This window comes from Sander lucioperca, chromosome 9 (genome assembly GCF_008315115.2).
Source record: "Sander lucioperca isolate FBNREF2018 chromosome 9, SLUC_FBN_1.2, whole genome shotgun sequence".
Classification (NCBI taxonomy): domain Eukaryota; kingdom Metazoa; phylum Chordata; class Actinopteri; order Perciformes; family Percidae; genus Sander; species Sander lucioperca.
The window spans coordinates 22,619,362-22,646,120 of NC_050181.1; the positions used below are offsets into that span (position 1 = coordinate 22,619,362).

At 40.4% G+C, this 26,759-nt stretch overlaps 2 protein-coding genes across 6 annotated transcripts in view; one reads left to right on the forward strand and one right to left on the reverse strand.

Annotated features, from left to right (window-relative positions):
* Positions 1-3,078: 3,078 nt before the first annotated feature.
* Positions 3,079-13,846, forward strand: LOC116043996 (tissue factor-like). The gene is made up of 7 exons (XM_031291048.2): positions 3,079-3,248; positions 4,905-5,013; positions 6,735-6,824; positions 8,601-8,707; positions 9,375-9,553; positions 10,743-10,908; positions 12,890-13,846. Exons 1-7 carry the CDS (start codon positions 3,182-3,184, stop codon positions 13,021-13,023), a joined length of 852 nt encoding a protein of 283 aa, XP_031146908.1. The 5' UTR covers positions 3,079-3,181; the 3' UTR covers positions 13,024-13,846.
* Positions 13,847-18,733: 4,887 nt separating this feature from the next.
* Positions 18,734-26,759, reverse strand: part of LOC116043935 (dentin sialophosphoprotein-like) — a 35,426-nt gene continuing 27,400 nt past the window's right edge. For all 5 annotated transcript variants that reach the window (XM_031290971.2, XM_031290970.2, XM_031290972.2 and 2 more), the window contains 4 exons: positions 26,118-26,162; positions 25,166-25,633; positions 22,936-24,533; positions 18,734-20,693 (listed from right to left, as the gene is read on the reverse strand). In XM_031290971.2, the coding sequence (XP_031146831.1) occupies positions 20,646-20,693; positions 22,936-24,533; positions 25,166-25,633; positions 26,118-26,162 (2,159 nt within the window). In that variant the 3' untranslated portion in view covers positions 18,734-20,645. The remainder of the gene's footprint in view (positions 20,694-22,935; positions 24,534-25,165; positions 25,634-26,117; positions 26,163-26,759) is intronic.

The window sequence follows — 26,759 nt, forward strand, 5'->3', positions numbered from 1 at the left end:
CTTTGTTGGGAGTCACACATGCGCAGTAGCTAGGTAAGGACTACTAGCCAGTCAGAAGCAGAGTATGAGGGCGTGCTACGCTAGCAGCTAGGCGAGCATTATAACGTGTGTTACAAAGTGACGCACGCTCGTCACGGAAGTAAAGGCTGGACTACAATAGAGCTGTTTGGAGCAGTTTGTGAACAGTGTTTTCTGTTGGAGATGGTAAGTCCCTTTGGGGTGGACTTTGGGCTTTTTCACTTTGTAAACCTATAACGTGCACAAAAAGATATATAACACGATAAAGGAAAGGGAAAAGCCAAAAAGCCAACCCGTTCTCACTCCGAACTCGTAAAATACGGACGTTTGGACAGTGGTTGTCAGTGTCTGAAGCGACGAAAAAGGTGTCCTTCAGCGGGGAGAGCAGGCAGCTACACGGGGTTTAGCGAGTAGTATGTAAGGCTGAAATTTAAAAAAAAAACACAGGACTTTCACCCAGGAGACCGGGGTTCATGTCCCGCTTGTCATGTTTCCTAAAGTCGCTTTCTTCTTTAACCGTCCCGTTATTCCCGTGTGTCATGGAACCGTAAGCCCACCCACGACCTTTTCCTAAACTCAACAGTCCCGTTCCCGCGTGTCACGGAACCGTAAGCCCATCTACAACCTTTTCCTTAACATAACTGCGTCAAAAGGGACACCAATAGTCCCGACCAAGCGTGTTTAGTCAGGTGACAAAGGCACCTGACCAAGCGTCCGTATTTTACGAGATGGGAGTGAGAACCTGTTGAAAAAGCATAATATGAGCACTTTAACACTCTTTAATGTTTTTTAGTTTTTTTTATTCAGTACATTTTATTAAATTAATACATTTTATTTACAGTCACTGTATTACTATTTTTGATTACTATCAATTGATCCTGGTCCCATTTTAAAGTGTTCATTACAACAGAAGTTTCCAGAGGAAACTCTGTCCTCAAGACACTCTGCCCTCAAACCGAACATAACCATCAAAAATGTGAATGATGCTTTAGTTGCAAGAGGCAGAGATTGCACTAATGAAATGTTGACAGTGAATGACAGAATGTTTTATAGATATGTTTAATATGAAATGTTTCCAATATAGGCCACTGTAACTGTTTCCTCATTGTGTTGATTAAAAAACATAATCCAGGCAGCATTGTTTCCTGTAAAAAATAAGTTGTATATAAGTGTAATTTATAGGAAGTTAGTTAGTCATAGTTGAGTAATACAAACATATTGTCTTAGTGTGTGTGTGTTTCTCAGAGTTTCTGTCTACGTGTGTGGAGGCGAGGTCCAATTACATTCACATGGTTTCTAATTGCTACCAGGAGGTTTCCCCCAAATAACACAGACACACACACATGGTATAGAGCAAGTGTGTGGGAAAATTGCAGCGTATCCGTCTAAACAGGTCGCAAAGTTGTACTGGAAATGGTAGATCAACATAAATTCCATTACCTTAAATAGATGAAATCACTGTCATCGTAGCTTCTCACAAGAATCCAAAAATACCCGCTGCTTGATCTTTGTAAAAAGTATATTGTCACTTTTCAGTCCAACATTCCTGGCTGCTCTCCTGTCCCAGGGGGCTAATAGGAAAGCAGCTTAGGGCTGTTTCACATATGCAACACAATTTTTTAACTCATAAGTTTGGAATGGGTTGTCGTTATTTGAGACTGTCCTCCCCTTAAAAACAACCAAATAGGTTGTTTGTTCTGCGTATTATGCATATTCTGCGTATTATGACCCATATTTATGTTTATTAGGCAGTGAGTTATATTTCCCCTTTAGAAGAAATACTTAAACTTAAATACTTTTCTTAGATTCACAGCTGTCATTCATGTTTCCAGAAACAGATATGACACACTTCAGTGCTCTGATTGTTATCCGCAACAGTCCTACTCAACCATATATGATGGTACTCATATATGGTTAAAATGGCTCAGTAATTTCCTAAAACAGCTGGCCACTGTAGTTTATATATGTGACTAATTGATGTGTTTGTAATAGGTTTTGCAAGAATGGAGCTCTGTGGCACAGAGGAATACGATATATCAGGCTCTGATACACACACTTGTCATCACTAGCATCAAGAAGAGAACTTTCTATCATTGTTATTCTATTCATCTTCCACTACTTTTCACCTTATAAATGGAATGAATTACAGAGGATTTTAAACTTTTAAACTTGAAATCTTTTTAGTGATATTTGTGATTGTCTCTGATGTTGAATGTGCCTTTGTTTGTCTGGATATGTTGGACCGTAGAGCTGGCACACCTGAAAGAAATGCAGCCATAATTTACGGTATGCTATTGGCTGCATTATAGAATAGAATAGAATACACTTTATTGTTCCCGAGGGGAAATTTTTCTTGGACATAGTGCTACAATCTGTTGCTTCACAACATAAACATGTAACAGAAAGCCGCTCAGTCTCTCTTTACCTATACTCAACTAAAGACATTTTTTACATAAACAAATGACAAAGGCGGCAATAATAGTATCAGTTATAATAAGGATTAGGATCAAGGAAATGTTAATCCTAAAAAGTATTAGCATTGCCTTCATATTAGAGACTAGATTTCCATGTTCTGAGTCTCTAGTGTTGCTGTGCGCGTTTAGAAACAGAATAAGTTTACTAGTGAACTTGAACTGGGCCACTTGGGACAAAGTCTTTCAGCCAACCAGGCAACAGGGCATTAAGATGTTTGGCTTTCACAGAAACACAGTTGAATACATGAGCAGCATGGTGCCAGGAATCTCCGTCACACAAAGAAAGAATCAACTATTTGGTTCTAGTCAGGGTGGGTGTAACTATTGTTAAATATTCCTGACGTTTTGGTGAGTTTACACATGGGTCAGTCACGGCAGGACAGTTTTCAAGGAGTGTCGTGTCAGCCCAAGGAACGTCATGTTCTTACAGTCATCTGTGTTCTGGTGAAAGGAGGAGTTCAAACTGAGCAAATCGTTGTAGAATCCCCCATCAGCAGGCAGGCATGTGGGAGGGATCAGCAGGCAGAACGAGGCAGAACCCTGAATCGCCCCCCCAGTTCCCCCATTCAAAGCTCCCGCATTCTCTGTCCTGTTGACCAGAAAACAACAGTCTTCACTTCTTCTCCTGGGTTCAGATAGCTTTTTCAAGATCAAGCATTGAAGGAAAAAGGATTTTGGGTTGTGCTAACATGGCATCTCTGAAAACTGTGCTTTGTGTGGGAGTCTGTCTGTCTGCTTGGATCATCACTACTGCAGGTAAAACCAGGATTACATAGATAGATAGATAGATAGATAGCTAGATAGATAGATAGATAGATAGATAGCTAGATAGATAGATAGATAGATAGATAGATAGATAGCTAGATAGATAGATAGATAGATAGATAGATAGATAGATAGATAGATAGCTAGATAGATAGATAGATAGATAGATAGAAGTTGAAAGTTTATGTAACATGTCTCCAACATTCCCATTCACCTGCATTGTGTGGAGGTCAGATTAAAGTATCTGGTGCCATGGTAACCACTGGTCACCCCCAAAAGTAGTTTAGCTCAACAAATATGCTAATATGCCGTGTTCCAACATGATGCTGCTTATTTCACAGCCGAGCTTCACTGTTTGTGATAGAGAACGGACAGAGAGGAGTTTTACATCTGGGAAGATCCCAATTATTATTATTGGTATTATGAGTATAGATTACATGTTCTACTGCAGTAAAATGTTACACTGGCAGGTACACTGCAGATAAAAAAAAAAACATGTTTGAGGATATAGCCTACATATTCATATTGGAGAGAAAAAATGATGTTCAAATTATGGAAATGTTCATGTAGTAAGTCACGCCAATTGCGTAAAGCCAGAATGTTCATGAGGTTGATAGAACGAGAACTTTGTAACTTTTGTAATAGTCTCCAGTTTTTCTGAAACCAGTTAATGTTCCATGATGATATTTACTGAATCATGAAGCCTTTTTGTTTAGACATGTGGAAACATTAAAGCAACTAATGAACCAAACAAAATGTTCAACAACATTCTTTAGACGTTGCAATAAATTAACAAATGGAATGTTACAAGATTGAGCTGGGCTTACAGTATCTCAAACTTATTGCTGCAATGTAACAGTCTCACTTATTCTCATATTCAGCTTTTCTTACTGGCAAAGTCTGACTTTAATTATGGTCTGGTTAAATCGTTAGTGCGTAACTTTTTTTTATATTAATGAACGTCTGTTACATTCAAGCCGTTGCCAAATGAGTTGTTACAAAGCTAATTAAGACTATCAGCTCCACACAACTCTCTCTGTATGTCTCAGCATGGCTATGTTCAAAAGACTGTGGCGTCCAGTTACTTTCCCGCACAGAAACTCACTCAAAACTCGAAACTCACTGAACAGAGTCCATCATGTTTTTTTAATACTCCCTGTCCTCCTTGGCTACTAGCAACTGCGTGGAGGAGGGGGGGTGATTACGTAAGGATTGTATCATGTGGACGCGCCAACAGTTTTGTTGTCATTACTTAGAATTCCTCAGGGGGGCGGCAGAAACTACGCACTATAGCTTTAAGAGAAAGAAGAGGATGGGGAGGTGGATGTCAAAGTTTTTCTCCAAGTGATTTACAGTAAAAAAGTTGATATACGTTTTGGTTTGATACTATATATATATATATATATATATATATATATATATATATATGGACAGGCAGACAGACAGACATATAGATAGATCAATAGATAGATTATTAGATGGAAAGATGGATGGATGGATGGATGGATGGATAGATATTTTATTGATCCAGAGGGAAACTTAGGATGACAAAATGTGTGTTACACTAACGAAACAAAAACAGGAAGGGAATTTTTTTTTAGATCTTGGATGACTGGAAGCTAATGTTATGTTACATTTTATTCATAGATGAGACGTTCAAAGCAGAGAATGTACGCTGGTTTTCTCTGGACTTTAAAACCATCCTCATCTGGACTACCAAACCATCTGACCACAAATACACAGTATCCTACTCTAGGTGAGTCCAGCCGACAGTATTACTTTTTTACATGGTCACTTTAAATAAACACTGAATATGAATATTAATACAATGAATATTAAGAAGGCAATTCAAACTGGTTGATTTTTTTCTTTCTATTTGTTAAAAGTAAAAGTAAGCTTACATTTGAGCCTTTTAAGGAAAAAACATGCACACAACATTGTGCATTGATTTTGTTTTCCATGTAGCTTTTTAGTTGCTTTATGTATCTGACAGCTTTTTCTGCTGGATAAAGCTTGAGCCTGGATCAGATGATGTGCTGGACAACCTTTCTGCAGCAGCAAACTCAATGAAATGAATTAGATGCTGTGTTAGTTGAGGCAGCGCTAATGTGGACAAAAACAGCCTGTTCTCATAGAATATACGTTCGAAAAGCTACGAAAAGATAAGCACTGCAATTCGTATGATTGCCACGTTGTTGTTTTTTGCTGTGTGCACCACATTGACTGCTGCTGTATTAGAACGCGGCATTGAACTTCATTTAAATTTTTGCTAGGGCTGCCAATTAGAATAATTCTTTAGTCGACTAACTTAACTCATGCGATTTTGGCGACTAATCGATTAGTTGATTTAATCGACAGATCTCTAAAGCTGACTTTCTCCGAAAAGAATCACGCAAAGCGTTAAATCTTGTAAAGATGATTCTAAAGATGTGCTCATAAGTTTTTTTTGGAAAAAAGTCATTCATCATGAAGACTGCATAACAAATGATGATGATAATCGTCTAAAGAAATCGTGGTCGAGTAAGACCAAAACATTTTGCATTCAAACGAATAGTGCTGTCTAGCGCCTCGCTTTTTCAAATGCGTGTTGCAACTACGGTAGCCGTTATGTACCAAGAAGCTATGACAACATGTCTTCCAATTTTCACTTTTTGGCGATGAGGATTCCTCCTCCTGTGGCTCGGCATATGTATGATCCTCCATTATGAACTAAAGTACAGTGCAGGCTTTCAAATTTGCCGGGGCAATGACAAGCTCCTCTCACTGATCTCCTTCAGCTGGTTTCAGCTGGTTTCAGTCACGTGACGCTGTCTCTGAACGTAAAGCTCGATGGTGTTTTAAGCTTCCAACGTCGCCTTCCAGGCAGCTAACCCTAACCTTAACTCTAAACATAACCTTTGTCGCGCTGCCTGGAAGGAGACGTTGGGGGCTTAAAACACCAAACACCGAACGTAAACGCGTCGTGGATTAGCTAGACAGGTAGGCTAGTGCTTTATGTCCCTCTCAGCGATTACAGTTTTTCAAAATGGCGGAACGACATGGAAGCCTCCTCGGACTCACCCGTCCAATATAAATACAGAAGAAATTCTTCGCTTATGAGGATAAGTCAGATCATTGGCAGAGGTAATTTTACACCAATGAGGACATATTTATGAATGAAGACATTGATTTTAGCTAATAAAATACTTAAAACACTACACAGTGTACCTTTAAACAATGGCAGTAATAAAAGTGTTTTTAAGGTTCTGTATTTTCAAATGGCAAGGCCTTTTTATCCTAATGTGTGTAATGTGCTCCAGTTCTACAGTGATCTCGCACCACTGTGTTCCTTTGTCTCCAGCCAGGACTCGACTTTTAATCTGTATTTTAAAAGTCACTTGAGTGACATAAAGTGTCAGAATGTCAGCAGTCTGTGTTTTAAAAAAAATGTTGGGCATTATTCTCCCTTTTTTGTGTGTTTTGTCGTGTGCCTATCAGGGATGGCGGTGACTGGATAGGTTGTCCTGACTGCTTCAAGGTGTCAGAATCAGAATGTGATCTGACCACCTACCTCCAACCCTATGACAGGTGGGAACCACACACCTCAATCCCTTCATGCCTTCAATAATACTGTATCTCTATAATATTTCATTAGTTATCTGGTCGGTTTAGTTAATCACTGTAACAAAACTTCACATTCATTTGCATTTTCTAATGCCACCTATATTTTAAAATATTCCTACAGAAACTTATATTTCTCTGTTGTCAGCATTATTTATGCCTGTGACCTTACCCATCTCTATCTTTATTTGATTTATCATATGAAGTAACATACATTTTAATGAGGCTATTCATCTGTGAGTTTATGACTTTTTTAAATATGATATTAGAGCATAACCATATCAGGATCATCACACTCAGTTCGACAGGGTGGACCAGTGGAAATTGGGTTTTATCTTCTATATGCAGAAACATTTTGCCTATATCTAAGTAGAACCTAAATACAGAAGAAACAATTAATTCAATTGACCTTTTATGAATAGAGCTGTATTATTGGTAAGAGTTTGTGCAGCTAAAAGAAACAAAATGCAAGTGATTTGGCATCCCTATTTGATATTCCACTTAAAAGGGAATCTGACGAAGTTTACAGAACTGTGGCAAGTCGTGTATAGTGTCTCATGACTTATTTGAAGCCAATCAAGTCCAAGGTTTGAAACATAAAACTATGAACCACTTAAAGGCTCTACAAACATCAACAAACAAAATCTATTACAATGTCCACTGTGATCATTTAGACCTAAAACTAAATTAACAAGCCATTAGCATTAAACAACAGAAGAGGGATCACTTTCCCAGGACGGACAGACATGCCATTGATGTCATGTGTAAAAATAGACCAACATGGTTAAATTACACTATGGACAATCAGGATGAAAAAACATTTGGATAGATTGTAAACATATATAAAAGAATATGGATCCGGGAGACCTGAGACACACAACTATACAGTAGAAGCCGATAGAAGCCTGAGTCAAAGAGAGGACAGGCAGAATAAATTAGGGCTACTATGTAGAGCTGTGATGAGAGAATGTAAATACATTGAATGGCTATTTCATCAAAATCTTAAGGATTATAACTTTGAAGATGACAGTTTTTCATAGGTTCTTTTAATTCAATTAAATTCAATTCAATTTTATTTATAGTATCAAATCATAACAAGAGTTATCTCGAGACACTTTACAGATAGAGTAGGTCTAGACCACACTCTATAAAGCCCCAACAATTCCAATAGTTCCCCCAAGAGCAAGCATTAGCAGTGGCTATTGCGACAGTGGCGAGGAAAAACTCCCTTTTAGGAAGAAACCTCGGCAGACCCAGACTCTTGGTGGGCGGTGTCTGACGGTTGGGGTTATGACGGTACAGGATGTAGCGTGGCACAGCAGAGCATGGGTGGACGCGGTGGACGCAGCAGGACGTTTTAAAATGTAATAGTCTTACATTCCACTGTGATGTGTCCTATTAATATTGTTCAAAGATAAATGAGTCTTTTTTTCAAATTGGAAAAATATATTGTTTTATTATCTGTTATCCATTTATTTTCCTCATTGTCCGACGTCAGAAATCCGTTCTAGTTTCAATTCAGTAAACTGATTTTTAATCGTATTCTGGTCCTTCTCACATCTAATTGTAGGAATTTGTAGGTCTTTTTTTTTTTTTTTTTCTTTTATAATACTCTTAGTATTTACTGTATTGCTTGAGAGTTTTGGCCTCTTTCCAACACTTTTGTGCACAATCTAAACACCATGCATGTTGAATGCTTATCACATATCTCAAACCCATTTTTTATGTTTCCCTGTTTGACAGGACCTACTCTGCTAAAGTCCAAACATATCCTTTGAGCGATTACGATTACGATGACCCGGATGAGTTCCCTCACACTAATTCCCAGACCTTCAACCCCTATATAGAGAGTAGGTATCACCTGCACACGCAACACACATAACTCCACACATAACACACATTACAGTTGTCAGTGAGACATAAGGTAACATATAAATGTCTTCAATTTCCAATATGGCCCTGAGAGAAAATATGTTGACAGTCGAGTGACATTGTGGGTAATGGCACCAGGTTTACCTTGTTTCTTCTGCATTGATTTTGATCCTTTTTCTGTCAATGAGTGTGTCCATTAACTGTCCATTAGTACGTTGACATTATTGGAGTGCAATAGTAAATTGGTGGAGTTCTCTTTGAGTGTACACAGGCAAATAAAAATATATAGTGTATCTATCTATAGTCTAATCTATAGTACACCCATGTGGCAACATTTTGCCTTCCCCGTGAGTTATGTACACAAATCATGAACGGTAAAGCGTGTCGGCACCGATGGGACTTCATGGTGTGTTCAGGTACACCTCGTTAAGTCATGATGCATTCAGGTGCAAATAATGCATGTTTTCAAAGTAATTGTTAGTCAAGTAACTGTAATGGTAATTATTAAGTACTCATATCGGTACTTGGTATCGCCAAGTACCCAAATGTAATTACTTGTACTTGTACTTAGTCTGAAACTTTCAATCTGCATGATTAAGCCTGACAGGTAGTCTCCTCATCACTGGTGATCTGTCCTCTCCTCAGGTAACATCAGTGCTGCGGTTTTCACTGTGAACATTGTAAATGAGAGCAGCGTAAATGTCAGCATCACAGATCCTCTGACCAGCATCCATCGGGGTGTGAATCAGCTCAGCATCAGAGACATTTTCAAAAATGACCTCAAGTATAAGATCAGCTACCACAAGTCTGGTAGTACAGGCAAGGTACGGTATTCAGCTGCACACACTGCCGACACTAATATGATGTCATGCACACAAAGTCCTACCAAGGTATTGAAAATAGTTGTAAAATACTTACTAGAATGATCACCGACTAAGTTCAATGTGTTGGATTTGTTTATGTCATTCATGACGAAACAAACAAAAAAAGAAAAGAAATCAGTGAGTTAATTCAAATATACACTACAATTTAAGTTGATTAAAACATTCAAGTTAGAATTGATAAATCGGAGCTCTATACCGGGTAAGCTAGAAAGATTGCTGAAAAAATTCGGTGAATAAAGTGAGGCAGCCTATGAGTTGTGCAATGTGTTTAAATTTAGATGAATTAGTCACTTCTGACCATTCCATGGAATGGACAACAACAAAAACAGTATGGCGCTCTTATGTATACTCCGTCACTGTGGGTACGCGATCTGTGCTGCCCGCACGATCCGACGTGCGCATGTGCAAGATGTTCGCGCATGTGCAGATGATAATCCTGTTTTACGACTGCACGATCTGTTCCACGCTGGCGCACCTTTGCACCGCGGGAGTGTTGAGGAAAGTGAAGGTTTACAGTGACAGAAAGACTCAGGCTTCATTCCACATGTAACCAAAATAGTGTATGTTCATGTAACATGTAACAACTCCTTTATTATTTTGGATTGGCAACCACGTAAACACCTCGCAATGCATAGCGTAAGCTAGATTTAAAAACATCACAACATCCACACACTACATGTCACAAAAATAACAATGTCGCTAAGGCGTCGATATGCGGTTTTGGATCAGTGACAATAAGTACTTAATTTAAATATTTTTATAAAACAGACCCGCCGTGAACTGCATAATGAATAACATAAAATGTAGCAGTGTTTCAACACGTGCGTGATACAAATAGTGTAGGGAAACTGTCACGTTTTCTACTACGTATTTATGCGCATGCGCATATCGGATCGTGCAGGCTGAGGCAGCACAGATCACCTAACTCTGTTTTGCTGCCGTCATACTTACTACGACCACTAGAGGGCACTGCCACTTTAAATGTAAACAGGAGTCGTAATTACTGCTTGAATAACAACTTTTGTGGCTGTGGGAGGACAGTCTCAAATCAATAATTGCTGAATGTCTAAACAGTAAGTTAGATACATCTTTAAGTGAGTGATTTTAATATCTTTTTCTTACCTGATAGAAAGACATCACATCAGACTCCAGCACAGCACAGGTGTCGGAGCTGGAGGCAGGCCTGAGTTATTGCTTCATGGTGGCAGCTTTCATCCCCTCCAGACCCATAGCCACCCAGCAGGGGGCCTGGAGCATGCGGAAGTGTACACCTGGAGACGGTAACATCCTTCAAGGTGAACACAATCTGCATACACTCCACTACACATGGTAATGGATATGGTAGTCTCGCATTGCCAGACCTTCCTCCACAGCGCTGCGGACAAAAGTCTGGCTAGTCCACACAGCATCCTGGGATTGGAGAAAAACATGCTCTGGTTTATTGGCATTTCGTTCAACCAATCGCAATTGTCTTAAGCACCGGACGCAATGACGGCGCCTCTGCAAAATAGCCTCGGGAAGGAACTTATTTTGGTGAAACACGCTCGTTCAGAAGTTGTTTTAATCGTGCAAGAGAAAAGTCAGATTGGACAGATAGTCTAGCTAGCTGTCTGGATTTACCCTGCAGAGATCTGAGGAGCAGTTAACCACAGTCCTCAGAAATCCACCGGAGTTTAGAAAGCCAACACAAAGAAAGCGGAAGGTAACGGACATCCAGCCGATAAATAAAGGCCATCTGGCGGATCTTCTGGCGGTACTGGAGCAATTACCTTAATGAATCGTCGTCGATATAAACTATGGACATGGAGATCTGGAGAGTAACATTAGCAGCACATTAGGGACATAGCCAAGTCATGCTTGTTGCTTTTATAGATAATAAGGCGTCAGAGTTATGTCACATGTCGCAATTGCGATAAAACACGCTCACGAGCAAATTATAATATTAACTGCCAGTGTTGTGACCAAGTCATCTTTGCTCACGTCCCAAGTAAGTCTCAAGTCATTTGGTCCAAGTCTCAAGCAAGTCTCGAGTTTTTGGGGGGCAAATCAAGTCCAGTCACAGGTTATGTCAAGTCAAGTCACGTCAAGTCCTAAGTTTAAGCGAGTCAAGTCCCAAATCAAGTCACTTTTTCAATGTAGCAACCTTTGAATCCGGTAACGCAACGTTACTGACTGTGCGGACAAATTATTGCTGACTAACGTTTTCCAATTCAGTTCTAGATATTTGCATATCGGTCTAACATTAGGTGTGAGGGAACAGATTGTATCAGGCTAATGTTAGCTAACATCAGACCTCGTGGCCGACAATCAAAATGAGTCTTCAAATGGTGAACAAAGTTTGAGATTGTAGACGGGCTCTCCCAAATTTTTGATGAGCAGGTCTTGCATTCAGCAGTTTGCTTTTTTCCTTCTTGCTCAAAATCAAAATCAAAATTTATATCCGAAAGTGATTACTCGTGGCACAGACGCAGCCATTGTGATGATCTGGGCCGACTATTGAGGCTTCATCAGGGGTCTTTGATGTTATGTGCTGCCATAGCGAGGAGTTTGACTGACAGCCAGTTATCCATTCATGACAATCAAATACTGGGGAGCTTTTTGAGTCATCCAATCATGATTCACCGTTTGCGCTGCTGCCGTATGTGCAATGCTTTTGAAATGTTGCTTAAGTCATTTCAAATAAGCCTAGCTGTGCTGATGTACCCAAAGATGCCATAATAAGTTATTTCGTCTGATGTGCTTATAGAGACCTTTCCAGTTGACGTACTTTGCTATCACAAAAGTTCCCTATAAGCCTCTAAGTGCTTTCATGTAAACCAACATGGTTTTGTTGTTCGCTGTGACTCACCCAAACACACTGCGTATCCCTAACGCCTGACAAACAGAAATTTCCTGCCTCATAAAACATTTGCTAAGCTCGCTTTGAAAAACTGTGTGAAACTAGGTACAAATCCACCCGTGTTTTATGTGCATGCTACATTTGTGCACAACAACAAAAGACAAAAGTGGAACCGAGAAGAAAAAAAAGCTATAAATATATCTATAGCAATATCACAAAAACATTTTTAGGTTTGGCCTCAGTGGTCCCTTAAATGTTTTCTGTGTTGTGTTAGATTTCGATGTGGCATGGGATATTCGTGATAAAAACAATACAGGGACTTGCACATCCAAACATCGCTGAGCCATTAGTGGTTAAAAACTATACTCTGTGAGTGACGAGTGACGAATGATGAAACAGATCTGTCAGTCTAACTGTGCCTCTCATTGTCCCTGCAGAGTTGAGTCTTGGAACATGGGTCGGCATAACCTTCATCCTGCTCACAGTCCTCATCGCCATCGTCACGGTGACGGTCCTCTGCTGCAGATGCTGCCGACAGAGAAACACCTCTCAATTATCGGCACCTGTTTAGTGTGTGTGTTTGTGTGTCTGTGTGTGTGTATCTGTGTGTCTGTCTCTGTGTGTGTGTGTGTGTATGTGTGTGTGTGTGTGTGTAGGTGTCTTTCAAACACAGGGAGCTGGTCTCCCTTTTCTATCTCAGCTCTATTTCTAGGAAAACGTTTTTTTAATATTGCTATGATCTCTTTTTTTTTTTTTTACAATGTTGTAGTTTGCATCTTTGTATTTCATATTTTAATTTACATTAAGGTGAACATAAACAAGGTTGCTTTGACAACGCAATAAATTATGCTTTTGAGGTTATACTACCTGCATGTTAAGCACCACCTGTGCATTTCTTGCATTTATCCCATGTGTGTGAATGGCCTATGTGAACCCACAACCACTAGTACATTGAGGAATCATGCACACGTTTGGTTTTACAGCAACAGTTCCAACCGGATAGATCCGTTAGATAGTATGAGTGCAGACTGCTACTGTAACATTCCCTTACAACTTTACTCCCAAATTTTACCTTAACCTTCTTCTTTTAACCCATCTTGTCAATTCTGTTGCTCTAAAACTGTTTTCTCTAGACATATTTTTCATAATTTATCGTTCTTTCAATTTAACTTTCTTTAAAAGTTCTGTCAGGACCAAACAAATAACCACTAAAAGTACAGTAAATGAAGCTCTTTAATAGCAACTAGCCGCTGCTCTTCAAACTGCAACAACATAGGCTACTTTTAGCCTTATGGGTGGAACTCATTCAGATTCTTTATTCTTTCATTTTTTGTTTCACAAGGGTAACTTTTGTTGATCAAAAGGATGGAAAAGCAATAAAGCATTACAAAAAATGAAAATGTTCTTCAGATTCTGTTATTTTCTACATGATTAATAATCATATTGAACAGTGACATCCATCATGCTTTATTTTAACATATAGTTTCAATAGTTATTAACAGCGTTCTGAAGTTTGGAGAGGCAGTGAGCCATGATATATCTGAACATTTGCTGACCGGTCCGTTCTGTGTCTGGGCTGAAACAACTAATGAGAGGTGTTGCTCGTAGTGACAACTACCACCACCAAATTTGGGGGTTGAAATCAGCTCGGGTGAAATCACCTGAGACTGAACCCCCACACTGAGTCTCACTCCACCTGGTCTCCAGTACATCCTCCCAGAACAACCAACCAGGTGACATCTCTTTTCAATCTCATCCACCATCCAAAACTATTCCTATGCTCTTAACATTCAATATAATCAAGCATTCATTAAATCTTTCAATTACATGTTGTTGTGGTGTGGTCCTTGCTAGTGAAATGAATATTGGACTAACATTCATCAGGTGGACACAAACCACCTCCAAATGAATGATAATGTTGCTCTGCATCTACTGGATGTGAAAATAAGCAACATGTTGGCAGTAGATACACAGTGATATGTTGTTTCAGGGTGTTCCACTGCCCCCGAGTGGTCAAAGAAATTAGCTTTAAATTTTAGGTGCTGAGTTCCAAATCCATACTTTTTATACATATACTTTTAGTACATACTGCAGCTGCCCTTATAAAGTAAGTACTGTTGCATGCAGTATGCATAAAATCAGGACATAGTACTTCTCCATAACATTGCACCTTAAACTTTGACTTTTTTTGTGCTTATAAATGCTGTGCAAAGGATTGTGGGTCAGAATAGCAAGAAAAGCATGCTGGCTTGCATGCTGCAAAACCTGACCGGATGCAGTAGGACATATATAGGATATTTTTGGCATACTGCATTTGACATACTGTGTACGGGGACATACTTTTTCTGTTTTAAATAGTATGGTAGTATGGGTATTTGAACACAGGGACATTCTGACAACTTTCCTCTACACCTGATGGTTTGTTGGTCTGAGAATGGAAGTTCATTCTGTTGCCCATTGCTGCTCATTGACATTATCCGAGAGTGTAAACTCCAGTCCTGTTTCTGCATAGACATCATGTACATTACATAACACAAATCAAAAACTAAAAAATGAAGTAAAAACTGGCTATATTCCCCTGAGACAGTGGTCTCTTAAAGACAAACCAGACCCCATGTTGGAATTTAAGATTACTTTTATTTTCTTAATTTTGCAAACACAGAACCTCACATTTAGACAGCAATACGTAAAACATCACACATAAATGTATTATCATAACCATGGCTTCACCAAGGCAAAACCCAGAAGTTCTTTTGAATATCATTTCACTCAACCAACCATGGCTTTCAAAGTGCATACATCATAGAAAACACACGCACACACTGCAATGGCAATGAATGGATGAAAAGCTCCAGAAGCAACATTATCTTCTCTCTCTTACCAATATTACTACTCTGACAACAGCTTTCAATAATATTCTGATCATGTCTGTGTCTTGAACACGTAGGAGTTATAAGCAGCCTGTACATAAATAAATACAAAAATCGATCAATACAAAAATAAATAAATATGTCAGCAACAACAAATAATTCAACTGCCCTTTGTGTAAATAATAAAATAACCTGGTCATTTTTACAGTGTTACCGCATGAGATGATTATTCTGCTACATGTGCCATTTTGAAATTTAAGGAAATCAAAAGCTTGGAGAGTGGAAGGTTGGTCCCACTTAATTCAGAAGAGCTCACACATGCTTTAAAAGTAAACTCCAGGTAGAAAATTGGGAAATGTTCTTAAATACTTTGTACAGTTCTCTTAAGAATAAATCTAGCCATACGAGTGGTTCTTTTAATGACTGTCAATCTGTAATTTTGCGATGAATTCATGTTATTTTGATGCGTATCAGTTTTTGTATAGTCAGTTCTTAAAACAAAAAAAACTGGGTGAAAGAGGAAGAGGCACCGAATGTGTCTGGTTTGCATGGATAATTAATAAAATAAAGAACTGGGTAGTTATGGTAACATGGGCAGTGGAGGGACCATCTACAGACACTTTATCCCAGATGAGCCAAAGATTTGATACATCATGTGATTGAAAGATGAACACAAAAGGTTCAGAAGTACTGAAAACAAACAAACAAACAAGTGATATTTGGTCATCATCAATGGACAGATGCTGTTAAATAGTGAGTGAATACATTTGAAATCGAAGAATACAGCAGAAACAAGCGAAAACTCAAAAACATTTTCAGATGACAGAACCATTTCTCTGTAAGGAGAGTTACTTCCAGCTTTCACCACCTTATGGCTGTAATAATCAACATTATTACAGCCATAAAGTATTACGTACTCATCATTAGTATTGTGCACAAGAACAGTATTATTAAGTCTTGTGTCAGAGGAACTTTTCCAAGCACTGCCAGCCTAACAAATTCCTCTTTATGGGTTTTCACACTTCCAGGACAAGCATATGAGACGAGAGGCTTATTGTATCATACAAACTATTAAACATATTCAAATAACCCTTGGCACAGGCACTAAGGATAGCGATAAGGGTATCTATTACTGTTACAAACTAATTTCTTCTTCCTATTAAGCCAGCACAATGTCAGATCTGTCTCACTGGCGCCTCTCATACACGTCATGGCTTGGTTATACGATGTATACATGAATTTGCATTGCCTTGACTGCACGTTTACAAAGTGTAAAAAAAAAAATCACAGAATGTTTGCTCTTACAGTATTCACAGTGTTGTCATGCAATCATGGCAAAGTAGTAATGAGGTAGGCGTAAACTGAAACCTAATATTAACGTAAATGTTGCTTCAGAGCCTGCTAAGTCTGTTCCAGTGTGAAGGTAGACTGTCATCTGGGATACATATTCAGCATGTGCATAGGACACACCAATATTCACATTGTTGACTTGATACAAGGATAACTCTATATATGTATGTTTCATTGTATTTGCATGAATTGGGTACATGGTATATTGAATGTACAGTGCTTTGCAACTCAGAGGATAAAATGTATTGGTTACACAGTACTTGTAGAGTTTCTTACAGCAAGCAGAAACAGAGCTTTATTGTGAGTTTTAGTTATTTTTTTTTCCCAGCTGCAACTTTACTGTTTTGGTTCACTCTCACAGCTCTCATAGCTTCAAACAGCAGACAGACAGATAGAGACTAGCTGGGGAACATAGCGGAGCATTCAGGAGCTAAAGAGCCAGATATTTCCCTCAGGAGTTGGTGGAGACCAAACCAGAGCTAACAGAGAGTGAATACTGGACTAACATTCATCAGCTGGACGCACACATTAGACTCTAAATGAATGATAACCGTTGCTCTGTCTGCTGGATGTGTAAATAGGCAACTTTTAGCTAACATGTTCACCATATCATCTTAAAAGGTGATGTTCTGCTGCCCCTCAGTGGCAAACAAAAGCAAGAAGCCAAACACTTCTTTTAGGTTTAACAAAAGAACTTCATGCAGTTTGATCCGACACCATTCAACCAGCAGGACTAACCACTCTCCTCACCCAGAGCCATACATAGACAGATAGACTGGACATCGCAGTCTTCGGGGGCAGCCAACACTGAGCCCATGGTGATGGAGCAGTATCTGTGCTCGCTCCCCCCTCTCTGATGTCTTTGGTTTGATGAGGGTAAACATGTTGGAAGTGATGGACTATCACACCTTCCTTTAAGCACCTGCCTGTAAAAATCTTGGATAAGCTTTTGGTCCGTTTTGTCTTGGCGAACAGCGCTGTAAAGCAATGAAACGCTGCTCGTGCCAAATCCTGCCTGGTGACTGTTTCTTACGGTGTCCCAATTCCATACTTCATACTAACTCTAAGCAGGTTTAGAGTATGTAGTGAGTTCGCACTAAATTATTGTAAATATGCTTAAAAGGTGTCAGGATGCTTACTAAACCTGCTTGATTGTTGAGTGTGCTGTTGATGGAAACTATTGTCCCACGATGCAATGCACAACTCACAACTGAAACAGGTCAGTAGTGTTACCGCCAATTTCCACCAACTGCGGAACGGCTGCGGATCCGCTCCGGAACGGCGGCGGAGTCAATAGGTTTCCATTAAAGTCAATGTGTGTATTTCCACTGACTGCAGAACGGCTGCGTTCCGACTCCGTCCCAGCTCCGGCGATCCGCAGCCCTCTGGAGCAGATATGCAGAGCTTCTATTTTTGCCGGACGCCGGAGAGCTCCGCAGCAATTCAGCACACGGCAGATTGTGCGGGACAGGAAGTCGAGCACAGAAACAAAATAAAACATCCGGTTAATTTTCAAAATAAAATACACTGTGCTCACGGCGGATCATATTTCCCTGCACTACACCTTGAAAACGTCATAATGGGCGGAGACAGTCCTGAAGTCAAGTTTGTGGTTCTGTTTATAGAAACTACATCCTGTTATATTGCGCGATCATACGTGAATTCGCGAGATCTCGTGGGTCCTCGTTACTTCAGCTGTCAGTCATGGCTGCAGCCTTTCCGCAACAAATCCAGACCTGGTGGGTATTGAAGGACGGCGGAGCACGGAGCCGACACGCAGCCATTCCGCAGTTGGTGGAAATTGCGGGTTACGGCTCCAAAACACCCCAGAAAACCAAACAAAGTGTGGAAACTGTGTTGCTTTGTTTGTACAGTTTCTTGACAGTGGCATTCCTGTTAGTGAATGCTGTGAGTTAAAGTTCCAAGTGCAAAAACAGTAACCTATGACAATTAGTATAGTACTATAGTGCAATTGATACTGGATCTTTTAGGCTGGTTCTGAAATTCAGAGTTTAAAAACTGATGTTTAGACCATACATTTTTTTTTTTTCTTTAATAAAATGCACAATTTAAATGAACATATTTGATAGGGATCACATATGTAGTGAGTGGGACATTTTACAATGTAAAAATAAAGTTGTCAGTGCTCTACGTGGTGGACACACTATTCTTGACTATCTAAAACAATATCCGTGGCATTTCTGTCTTTTTTGACACTAATCGGCTGCTGTATTTGCCGATACCTATATTATATTTAGAGAAAAAGATAAACCAGCTCTAGTTACCACTAAATCTACAAGGGTTTTGGGGTAGTCATGCTAAACAAAATGGAAAAAAACATCACATGATAAAAACAGAGACACTTGGTTGTGGTTTCTTATGTTTTGAGAGTTCTTTTGACGGGACTATTTTGATCCACATTGCAGCATAAAATAGTTTTTTCACATCCGTAAATTAGTGAAGAAAAATGCAGACAGAGGTATGAAGACACCAGTGGCAGCTCAGAAAACAGATTTCCATTTCCATCCATTTTCCAATCATTTTTGCATTTTTTGCTTGCTGTTTTTTTGTCCTTATTTGAAATCGGCAGTATAGAAGTCTTTCAAAGTTGCAGTTTCACATCACTCTGCACATAATTTCACACCTATCCTTTTTTTTTGTTAGTACCAAACAGTTAGGAAAATCTCTGTCTTGTATACTAACTGTGAAAATGCACAGTCAACCTTAGTGCATAGTTTTTACTTTGTAGTATTAGTATATCATATGGAACTGGGACACTGATGTAGTGAAATGCAGTGTAGAGGCCATTTAACGCTGAAAGTTTTCAGGGATGGTCCATTTGTATAGTGCTACTGATTATAATGTTCAAATATGAAGTGCAGTGGCTAAAATGCTTTAAAAAGTAATTTAACACCCTCTGTAGATGTTGTCTTTGCTGAGCTCCAGTGGTTTAACATCTCACCTTTCGGCAGTGATGTGCAGGCGTACTGTGGGATGCCAGGTGTGGTTACAGGTGCAACAAAGCCCACTTCTGACCACATGCTGAGAGGTGAAACAGGTGAAAGGGGGCTTGAAACTCTGAGCCAGAGATGGCAGTGAAACACTGCTTCTAAATCAGCTGTTAAGGTACTCTTTAAGGAGCACCTAGTAGTAACTGATGACTGAAAACACTGCATTTTATTATGCTGACGGTATAGATATGCACTCACTGTACAACCCGAACAAACTCTTTATACAGCTCTCGTCCAACTTAGACCTAAAACTACTAATTGACTATATAATCTGGAAACCACAATATCTGAGTATATCACTTATATACATGCTCATCTATGTGACAAAGTCACACACAGTCCATTTACACATGCTCCAACATTAAGCTCAAATCAAAAAAAGGAGAGATTATCTTTACTTTGGACTAATTAGGCTCTGTCAAAACAGTAAAGTCGGAAACGATGGGAAGCTTAACTAAGAGACTCGGAGGACACAGGAGAGAGTTGGCAGCTGATATAGTGAATAAATAACAGATAATATCAACCTTATGATTGATCGACAAGCGTCATTTTGGGTAAAAACACAAGGAATAAGCCTCAAAGAATGTTCATTTTCATATATTGTTTCCAACCCTGACTTAAATAAATCCCTCACAGTGGACTGAAGCCACGAGCCAATCAGATTTCCTTAATGGTAACAGTCAATCTACTTCTTATCTTTCCATTCTGACTTTAATTTGTCCCTTTGAAACGTAAAAAAACACATCTGAAACAATAATTATTGCAATATATATATAACAGTAGAATGACCTCTCCCTCCTGTCTATTTAATCATCCCTCCTTCATACCATGCCCCTCCGTATCCATTTTGTCACCCGTCCGCTTACTTCTCTCCTCATTCACTTCATCTCTTGTGTTGTCGTTGTGGTCATGGGAACCCTGCTGACATGGTAACCCCCACATGAGTGTTGGTTGGTGAGAGATCACTTCAGGTCGACGCCCTGAGTCTGGGACTGAGCCTTCTCCTTGGCCTAAAATGCACATAAAAGACAAGGGATAGGATGATGATGAATACGATTAAAATCTATTAGAAATGACAACTAGGAATTTTATGCGGAAGGATCTATCAGAACCTTCTCCAAGTCTATTAAACATTGGTTACTGACTAATCAAATATGCTGCCATAATCCGTAATAATGTGTTTGTCTTTGTCGCTATAGTAGTGTCTCTGTCTGTGCTTCTGTGTCTTAATGTGTGTCTATGCACTTTTACACTGTCTACTGTATTTATTATTTATACTATTTTATTTATTTATACTGTTCATTGATCCCCAGTGGGGAAATTACAATTTACACTCTGTTAGAAATCACTACACACAGGCCTGAAATACACACACATGCTCAGGACCTATTCATGCACAAATGGAGAGATGCTGGACCAGCGCCCATAGCAGTTGGGGGGGTACGGTGCCTTGCTCAAGAGCACCTGGCAGTGCCCAGGAGGTGAACTGGCATCTCTCCAGCTACCAGTCCACACTCTGTACTTTGGTCCATACTGGGACTTGAACCAGCGACCCTCCGGTTCCCAACCCAAGTCCCTACGGACTGAGCTACTGCCACCCCACTACTACTGTATATGCTACGTGCGTTATGTTTTTCTCATGCCATCAACCTGCCAGCTGTCATGATCTGGAATAGTGGTTGTGTCATTTTACTTGTCTATGCGTATGTGTTCTTGTTTTATGTTTATGTGTTGTATTGTTGTAGCTTATCTAATGTTTTAAGCCATCAACCTGCTAAAAATTAGCCTGGATGGCTAAATCTGACACATTTACATGTTGGTCTTTGTGCTCATGTTGATTAATGTGTGAAGTCCCTTTTAAATAAAGAAATCTAAAACAAACAAAAAACTAAATCTATGCCATGCTATTTGACCGATAAAGTTGTAAAAGGTCACATCTACAATGTTATAATGTTGGATTTTCATGTTAAACTTGGCCAAAACCTTAAATAATGAGGTAAGCGTGTTTTAGACAAATCCCCGTGAGCTAAAACGTTCAGATTTCCAACTATTCTGAACACTGTGGTTTCAACAGTTTTTTCTACTCTCGGCTAAGTGTTACGCAACTCTAAGCCGGCCTTCTATGACTGGTCATCTGCTCCAAGTAGGCAGGACTGGAGTGTTTTTTATAAGCCACTGCAGTGTTAACATTGTCCCATGTAACTACATGCTAACAGCAGTAAACAATGTCACCTTGGCTGCCAGTGTCGTTAAATTCTCCCCAATTCTGGGTCACATTGCTCCTGAAACATTTTCTGTTAGTAGTATTTGGTTTAAAAACCTTTATTTGTGATTTTTCACTGTAGGAATTGCTGCTATATTCTATTAGTGTCAACTGCTAACTAAAGTAGCTACATGGCTAACGGCAGTAAACAAATGAATGTGGTTGTAGGCTTTATAATGCCTGTGTTGCTCTGAAACTAAAGATCACCAACTTCTACAAAACAATGAAATCAGCCAGTTCTAACAGTAACCCTAACCCATGCAAAGAAATGCATTCATTAAGCATGATAAATCAACTCACTATAGTCCATCTGTACCACTTGTTTTCAATTTAGGAGAGGGGGCCAGAGGGGGGTCAAGGCTTAATATGACGCAGGCACTGGCCACCCTTGCCACCCCAGAACTGCCAATGATCCAAAATGCAGAACCAAATACAACGGGACCCTATCGAACCCATTAGAACAAATATAATCTGGATGTGGCCCGAATCGATCCAGGGTTGGGTCTTGGACACTAACTGTACGTACACACCGTCGCCGACTTGAGCTTCTAAAGCTACCGGAAGTCGTATAGGGACCAGTTAACGTTACCTGCTAGTCACATCGTCTCTAAACAGTCCGCTCACAGTGAAGTCCTGCACGGATCAACAGCTGGCGGCTCCTCGCTCTGCCTGCATGCTGCTGCGGTTCAGCGGCTAACGAGCGAGTTAACTGCTAACAGACACCGCTGCGACCAACAACCAATACAAATTCTGTCATTATATATGTAATGTATTGGCCTTGCAGTGGCTGCTTGTGCTTTTTCCATGATCGAACGGCCAAAGCGTCAAACAGCTTCCCCGTACTTTTTGACAAGCGTCCTTGACAGGGCGGCCAGAGCTTCTTTGCAGCTAAAGTCGGCGGCGGTGTGTACGTACAGTAAGAACTGAGTGGACCGATAAACTCAGAAGATTACCATATGTGAGTTGCATCTGTGTGGTTTCCAACTCACCATGAGCGAGGGCCGAGGAGGCCTAACTGGTCTGACTGGTCGTACAGGCTCTGCTACTGGGTTTGCCGGCCTTCGCTCCAGAGGCTCGAGGTCGTCAGCTACATCAGGACAACCGATGTATCCTCCGGCTCCAAACACGGAGCCCAGATCCCCTTCTAACAAGTTGCGGCTGGTGGGAGCATTGGCTGGTGCAATGTCCTGGTTGGCAGACATGTTGCTGACGGCCATGTTGGGGGTGTCGGCAGTATTGGTGTTAGTTTGGTTGGTAGTGCAGATACTGGAGTAACTGAGTTCGAGTCCCAGCAGGTCTTCTGATGCCACATCACTGTCTGAGCTGTTGGTGGTGGAACTGACATCAAGCTCTGGTTCCACTATGCATTGGTTATTGTTCGCTTCAGGGAAAACGTCCTTACTCAACAAATCCAGCACCTCCTGGTTGTCATGGCTACCTAAGTCTAGCAATTCCTGATTTTCATTGCTTCCGAGATCAAGGAGTTCCTGGTTGCCGTGGCTACCTGAAACTAGCACTTCTTCATTTTCTTTGCTACCAAAATCCAGTAAGTCTTGGTCGCCATGGCTATCTGAATCCAGGACTTCCAGATTTTCTTTGCTACCAAAATCCACTAAGTCTTGGTCGCCATGGCTATCTGAATCCAGGACTTCCAGATTTTCAGGACTGGAGAAATCCAGCAGTTCTCTATTGCCATGGCGACAAGGTTCCAGCACTTCTTGGTTATCATAGTTACAAGGCTCAAGTAGTTCTTCGCTGGTTATATTGCAATGGGGTTCCACCACCTCCTGGTTGTCATGACTACAGAGATCCAGGAATTCCTGGTTTTCATTGCTAACCAACCCTGCGTTGTCAAGACTAGAAGGTTCCAGCAATTCTTGGTTTCCATTGTTACATAAATCCAGCAGTCCCTCGTTATTGTGGCTACAATGTTCAAGCACTTCTTGGTTTTCATAGGTATGCGGTTCTAGTACTTCCTGGTTGCTATAGTAACAGGGTTCTATTTGCTCGTTATTGTCATAGGTGCAAAGGTCCATTGCCTCCTGGTTGTCATGGCCACAGAGGTCAAGTACCTCTTGGTTCTCTTCCTCAGGACTGAGCTTAAAGCCATAAGGGTCAGAGTCCCGTACCATTTGGGAGGAAGTGATGTCAAACCCATAGCAATCAATGTTTAGTTGGTCTGATTGAGAAGAGGAAGGCTCAGGGTCAAAGTTGAGATCGTTTTCAGAAGGTTCTGGGCTCAGTTCAACTTCATCAGGGTCTAAGAGGGTGTGACTTGAATGTTCTGGACTGAGTTTAAAGCCATATGGGTCAAAGGAAGACTGACTGGTTTGTTCATAGCTCAACTCAAAACTAAGCTCTCTGTTGTGATCTGTGTCGGGCTGGATGAAGAGGTTTTGGGAGTCTAGTGAGTTTTGGGGAGTTACAGGGTTTTGGGGTTCTTCTTCGATGTTGCCAACCGACTCGGCCCCCTGACTGGAGGTAACATAACAGGAAACAGTTTGCTCTATGTCGCCTGCCCAATTTGGTTTCATCAGGACTTCTTTGTCAAGCTCAGGAACAGCCGGAGCTGAACCAGAACCCAGACCTAGGAGAAGAGAACAATGAGGGGTCAAGGCCAGAAGTATCAGGGGCAAGACTTGCCTGAATAGACATGTTTGTTGCAAATTTGAGAAAGGGTTTCGAATCGAAATCGGCGGGACAATCAGAGCAGCATTTATTGGCTGGTCTTTAAGCTACCTAATACCTCACAAAGTCTGGGGGAACAAAACTTCAAAAGTGTGGTTTTGAACAAGTCAAAGACGATCCACAAAAAAGTCAGATGCAAGTTGTTTTACCAGCTTCTGTATTACCACTCCACAACAAGCTACCTACCACTTAAAATGGGTAGTAGCCTATAGGCATGTCAACTTTATTTAAGAACACTATTCTCTGAGGAAAAAAAAATGAAATTTCAGACAAAGCACGCTCTTTAGCCAGGATACACCGTTCCCAAAAGAGAAATGGCCATGCATGCGGTGAAATCCAAATACACATCCAGAAGGGCAGAGATTTACCACAGATATTCAGACTTCGCTGTAAATGGAGTATTTGATAACTACAACATGCTTCATTACTGAAGAGTGGCGACTGAAATGGTGCGTAATTGCCCCACAGGATTACATTGCAGCCCGTTTTGTGGTAGCCAGGCTGCAGGGCGTGTGTATGGATATAAATTACCTTGTTCCAGTCCTGCTGTTGCCTCGGTGGTAGCCCCTCCAGCTAGAGATCCCAGACTCTGTTCTTCTATGTCAGAGGGAGGGGAGACGGTGCCAAGGTCCAGCTCATACCCATTAGGGTCCGATTCTATAGAATACTGACCGTGGGACCTCCAACCCTGGATGGGCTCCGGCCCTAGCTCTTCTGACGAGCTCTGAATGGGTTTAAATCCGCAAGAATCGTCAACTACAGCGATGGCGTCCAGGTCCTCTCGGCTGTAGCTTATTTCTATGTCGCTGTCTTCATCTGGGAACTCAGATTCAAAGCACTGAGTTCCTGTTGAGGCTTTGTTTTCAGCACAGGACAGACTAGTGTCTGCCTCATCACCAACATTTCCTGCCCCATCATCAGTGCCTATGTTCGCATCTGGGAACAAAATATCTGCTGCAAAGGGGTCACTGCCTTTGAAAGGGTCCGAAGCGAATCCACCTGGCAAACAGGGTAAGACACTGCAGTAAGTCTTTACACTGTATTAACCTGGAGATATTGAATGACACAAACCGTGTAGTTTGCCGTCGACATCGCCTACCTCTCTATAACAATGCATATTGCAAAATGTACAATTTCCCCTCTAAATTCCAGTGAATTAGAAGTATAAAGTATCATAAAATGGAAATACACAAGTATAGTACAAGTACTTTAAAATTGTACTAGAGTAAATGAACTTAGTTACAAGCCACCACATTTGTGGCAGTAAATAAAACAGCCGTACATAAATCCAATAAATTATGATAAACTTGCATTCAGAGTTTTAAACAACAACATAATTACAGTATATGGTAAATATACTGTAAATAACTTTGACTTGCCATATACCTGATCTCCAATAATAACATGTCCAGGACAAGAACCTTAACTCATCTTTAAGTTCCAAATAAAATAAAGTGTAGTTAACTGGTGTATTATTACTCACCGGATGAGTCAGTTTTAGGGAACAGGTCTTCATTGAAGAGGTCGTCTACAAATCAAGTCAGAGAAATTGGAAAATCATTTTATACAACCAATGAGACACGTGGTAAGATATAAAGACTGGACAAACCACACATAACGATTGTTTCCACCAACTTGCACAGATGTTTTAGTCTTTGACAGTCAGGAAGGAGCATAGAGTTTACGACTCAGTAAATACAGACAAAGACAACACACAAAACCACTGGCACAGAGTTTGGGTGAGATCCTTGATGGATGTGTAGGTTTCTCTAGCCTACAGAGGGAATTGGAGGCGAATGAATTTTGTAAAACCAAGCTCAGGTATAAAAGTTGGTTTATTGCTTTGTCTCCCTCGGCCGTCGCCATCAGTCGCCGATGTCAGTCACAAATATCAAAGACCAGTATCAAAGACCTGCATTCTTTTCTTGTTGATTGACGACCAAATGCATCTCTCTTATGTGTGGTCTGGTAGTAGTTGATACAGCTGGAAGACTTAATGCTAGACCTCAAAACAAACCATTTTACAAGTTGAATCTGTTTTGTGACATATGGATGACCAAATCCATCTTAATATCAAACGTAATGATGCTACCAAGTCATTCAGTGAAAGGTATTATCAGCCTGA

What these genes read in the sequence shown, in the direction of transcription:
- LOC116043996 (XM_031291048.2), top strand. Translation starts at nt 3,182, where the DNA reads ATGGCATCTCTGAAAACTGTGCTTTGTGTGGGAGTCTGTCTGTCTGCT. An exon ending in TACCTCCAACCCTATGACAG is followed by an intron (nt 6,825 to 8,600) that starts GTGGGAACCACA and finishes CCTGTTTGACAG; the next exon opens with GACCTACTCTGCTAAAGTCC. An exon ending in CTTCAACCCCTATATAGAGA is followed by an intron (nt 8,708 to 9,374) that starts GTAGGTATCACC and finishes TCCTCTCCTCAG; the next exon opens with GTAACATCAGTGCTGCGGTT.